The following is a 1183-nucleotide window of genomic DNA, read 5'->3' on the forward strand; positions in this document are numbered from 1 at the left end:
TGCGCTCGTGCGCCCCCACTGCTACCCGAACGCGGACGAGCTCGTCGCGCGTGCCGAGCGCGCACGTTGGCAGGAGGCCGCGCGCGGCGGCCCCGAGATCCGCGACGTGTATCTCATGACGAACGGTCCCCCGGAGTGGGTGGAGGAGGTCAAGGCCGCGTTCAGGAAGAGCACGGGGGGGAAGGAGTGGCGCAGCGTGCGGAGCAGCCGGGACCTCGTCGTGAGCGCGGAGCAAAAGTACGTGAAGCAGGCGGTGGACATGCTCATCGGGCAGCGCGCGCAGGTGTTCATCGGGAACGGGGTGAGTTCGCGTCCTGTGTTTCCTCGTTTGGGTGCGTGCGACACTGACGACGGGCGTGCGCGGCAGTTTTCCAGCCTGTCAGGGATCGTGACGATGTTCCGCATGGCGAACAAGATCCCGGCGCAGCAAAATCGCCTACTGTAGGCGGCGTGGTGTGTATATATAATTTATTGGGACCGCTCTCGTATTGCTTGGAATCGCTGTCTTGTTGTTTTCGGCATGGACTCTTGGTGGAATGCAGTGTATACCATTCGGTGTGTGTACGTCGCACTAGTATTAGCGTGTGTCGGATTGTGCTTGCATAATATGGAGGGTTCGCATAGGGGTGTGTATATCACGGTAAAGACACATCATCGTATTGTTGCTATGGACGAGTACCAATCGTAGGCCTTTCTGGCTTTTACAGCTCGGCGTTTCGCCGACGCAAAAACCATCATTTCTGTTTCCTCGATTGTTGTGTGTGCGCTCAGGTCCAATGGCGGCGTCGATGGCAACAGAGCCCCCGGCGGCGATGTACTCCAACTATCAAACAAACTTGATCAGATTGCTGACAGGCTCGGGCATGACCCGACACTGGCGCGATCTCTTTACGTCTGCCTGAGTCACAGATGCGATTGCTGCGAAAACAGATGCACGCCCGGTGTGCGTTAGCGACGGTGGCCCTTCCATCACAGTGCCCTGCAGCGCCATCTTGAACCGCATGGTGAAGGCCGCCCGAGTGTGCGCGTGGCGCCCTGCGAGGCGCACCGAGGGCGGTCCGCGGTCAAAACATCCGCGTCTGGTCCGCAGGGACGCCGTTCGCCATGCGCAGCATGCTCACCTGCCCCGAGAGGCTCGAAAACTGCACAGGGCGGCCGGTCAGCGCGCGCGCACACCACCACC

General features: G+C 60.5%; 1 protein-coding gene across 1 annotated transcript; it reads left to right on the forward strand.

Annotated features, from left to right (window-relative positions):
- Nucleotides 1-115: 115 nt before the first annotated feature.
- On the forward strand, nt 116-445 carry FIBRA_06505 (uncharacterized protein; the record flags this gene model as incomplete). The annotated part of the gene is made up of 2 exons (XM_012328226.1): nt 116-301; nt 368-445. The coding sequence occupies 2 exons, from the start codon at nt 116-118 to the stop codon at nt 443-445; spliced, it is 264 nt and encodes an 87-aa protein (XP_012183616.1).
- Between the last annotated feature and the right edge of the window lie 738 nt (nt 446-1183).

Source organism: Fibroporia radiculosa (assembly GCF_000313525.1).
Source record: "Fibroporia radiculosa TFFH 294 genomic supercontigs, scaffold7719, whole genome shotgun sequence".
Taxonomy (NCBI): domain Eukaryota; kingdom Fungi; phylum Basidiomycota; class Agaricomycetes; order Polyporales; family Fibroporiaceae; genus Fibroporia; species Fibroporia radiculosa.